This window comes from Vigna radiata, chromosome 7, assembly GCF_000741045.1.
Source record: "Vigna radiata var. radiata cultivar VC1973A chromosome 7, Vradiata_ver6, whole genome shotgun sequence".
Lineage (NCBI taxonomy): Eukaryota > Viridiplantae > Streptophyta > Magnoliopsida > Fabales > Fabaceae > Vigna > Vigna radiata.
In genome coordinates, this window is record NC_028357.1 from 26406065 (window position 1) to 26407653 (window position 1589).

Genomic DNA, 1589 nt, shown 5'->3' on the forward strand with positions numbered 1-1589 from the left:
AATTTACTTCTATTGTGTAATAACATCTTGGACTATTCATCTATTATGTACTAAAAGTAATCATCAACATTNCCAAAGGACAAAACACTTTGGGACCCAAACTGCAACAACCTGTGTCTTATTTTTAATTTTCATTTTCCAGTTCAACTTATTTGCAGTCACGCGCTTCAGAAAGCGAAGGAGCAACGCTCCTCGGCATTCTTCTTTTCCCGACGTACATCCTCACGTAGAAGTTGAGAGAGAGCGTGAGAAGAGCGAGGTTCAGGACGCAGTTGAAGAGCCACGCGCCAATCCCGTTGCAGCCGCCTTTTAAGAAGAAGTGGAGGAAGAAGACGCCGACATGACACGCCACATTGCAAGCGAGGAGCGCGATCTGGCAGTTGAGAACGAAGGGGAAGCACGCGCCGCGCAGGCCTATGGCGGTCCAGAAGCGGTAGGCGTAAACGAGGGCGTAGACGAGGGTGGCGAAGAGGATGGCCAGGACTTGAAAGGACTGCGAGAATTCCAGCCAGAGGAAGGAAGCGAAAGCGGAGATGGAGTGGTTCAGGAGGTGGAAAAACGACAACCTGCGGCGTCGTAGGATGGTTAGAGGGGTTCGGAACATGTGGAGGAAGCGGGAGAGGTAATAGACGTAGGACCAGAAGAAGACGCGGCCGGAGGGGCGGGTTCCCAGAGGAAAGCAGAGGAGCCACTCCAGTGGGGTTTTGGACCGCTGCCAGAACCACCGGGTGTCGCGGATCTCGGCGGCGGTAGATATTAGGATTCCGGCAAAGATGGTGACGGAGGTGAGTGACATGGAAAGGCTGTGAATTGCCGCGAGGGGACCGATGGGGATGGGACGGTGGCGACGGAAAAGAACAAGCGAGAGGTGGAGGAAGAGAGAGAGGAGGAGGTAGGAGGCGATGGAGTAGAAGAGGAAGGACCACGTGGCGCCCCATGATTGGGCATGGCTCCACCGGAACCCCACGATGGAGGGGTGCTCCGAGAGATAGTAGATTAGGGGCGGTGGCGCCTTGGGCATCGTGAACCGTGCTTTCACATTTCGTCTTTCTGTCTGGTTGGAACTTGGAAAAGGTTGGACTCTGAAACTGCGAGAGTGAAAAATCAATTCAAGGGTTGGGACTTGGCGGACATTAAATTGAGATGGAAAGTGTTAAGCAATGACGTGGCGCATTCTCATTGGATTCCAGTGTGGAGGTCACGGACAACCTTTGCCACGTGCAATTGAAATTATTTTCGGCTTACGCAATTTCTCACGTGTATCGAACTCCTCTGGCTCCACTCTGCTTTTTATAATAATTTCCACTTCACCTCGCGTTTTTTTTGTGTAGTTTTTAATTGGTAGCTCCTCACAACAACCACAACTATATATTTTTAAAAAATTTAAGATATGCCTTTCCAAAGGATAATAATATTTTCACTTGACAAGTTATTTTATAATATTTTAAATTATTTACATGTCATTTTCATCTAATATTACTTCACAAATAATAATTATAATTAAAAAATCATCATAAATTAGTCACAAAATGATGTATATAATATTAAAATACTGTTAAAGTATCATTATTTTTTTTCAAACAATTATA

At 46.5% G+C, this 1589-nt stretch overlaps 1 protein-coding gene across 1 annotated transcript; it reads right to left on the reverse strand.

The window, feature by feature from the left end:
- Nucleotides 1–17: 17 nt before the first annotated feature.
- Nucleotides 18–1298, reverse strand: LOC106767303 (elongation of fatty acids protein 3-like). The gene has a single exon (XM_014652160.2). It carries the CDS (start codon nucleotides 1019–1021, stop codon nucleotides 149–151), a length of 873 nt encoding a protein of 290 aa, XP_014507646.1. The 5' UTR covers nucleotides 1022–1298; the 3' UTR covers nucleotides 18–148.
- Nucleotides 1299–1589: the final 291 nt, after the last annotated feature.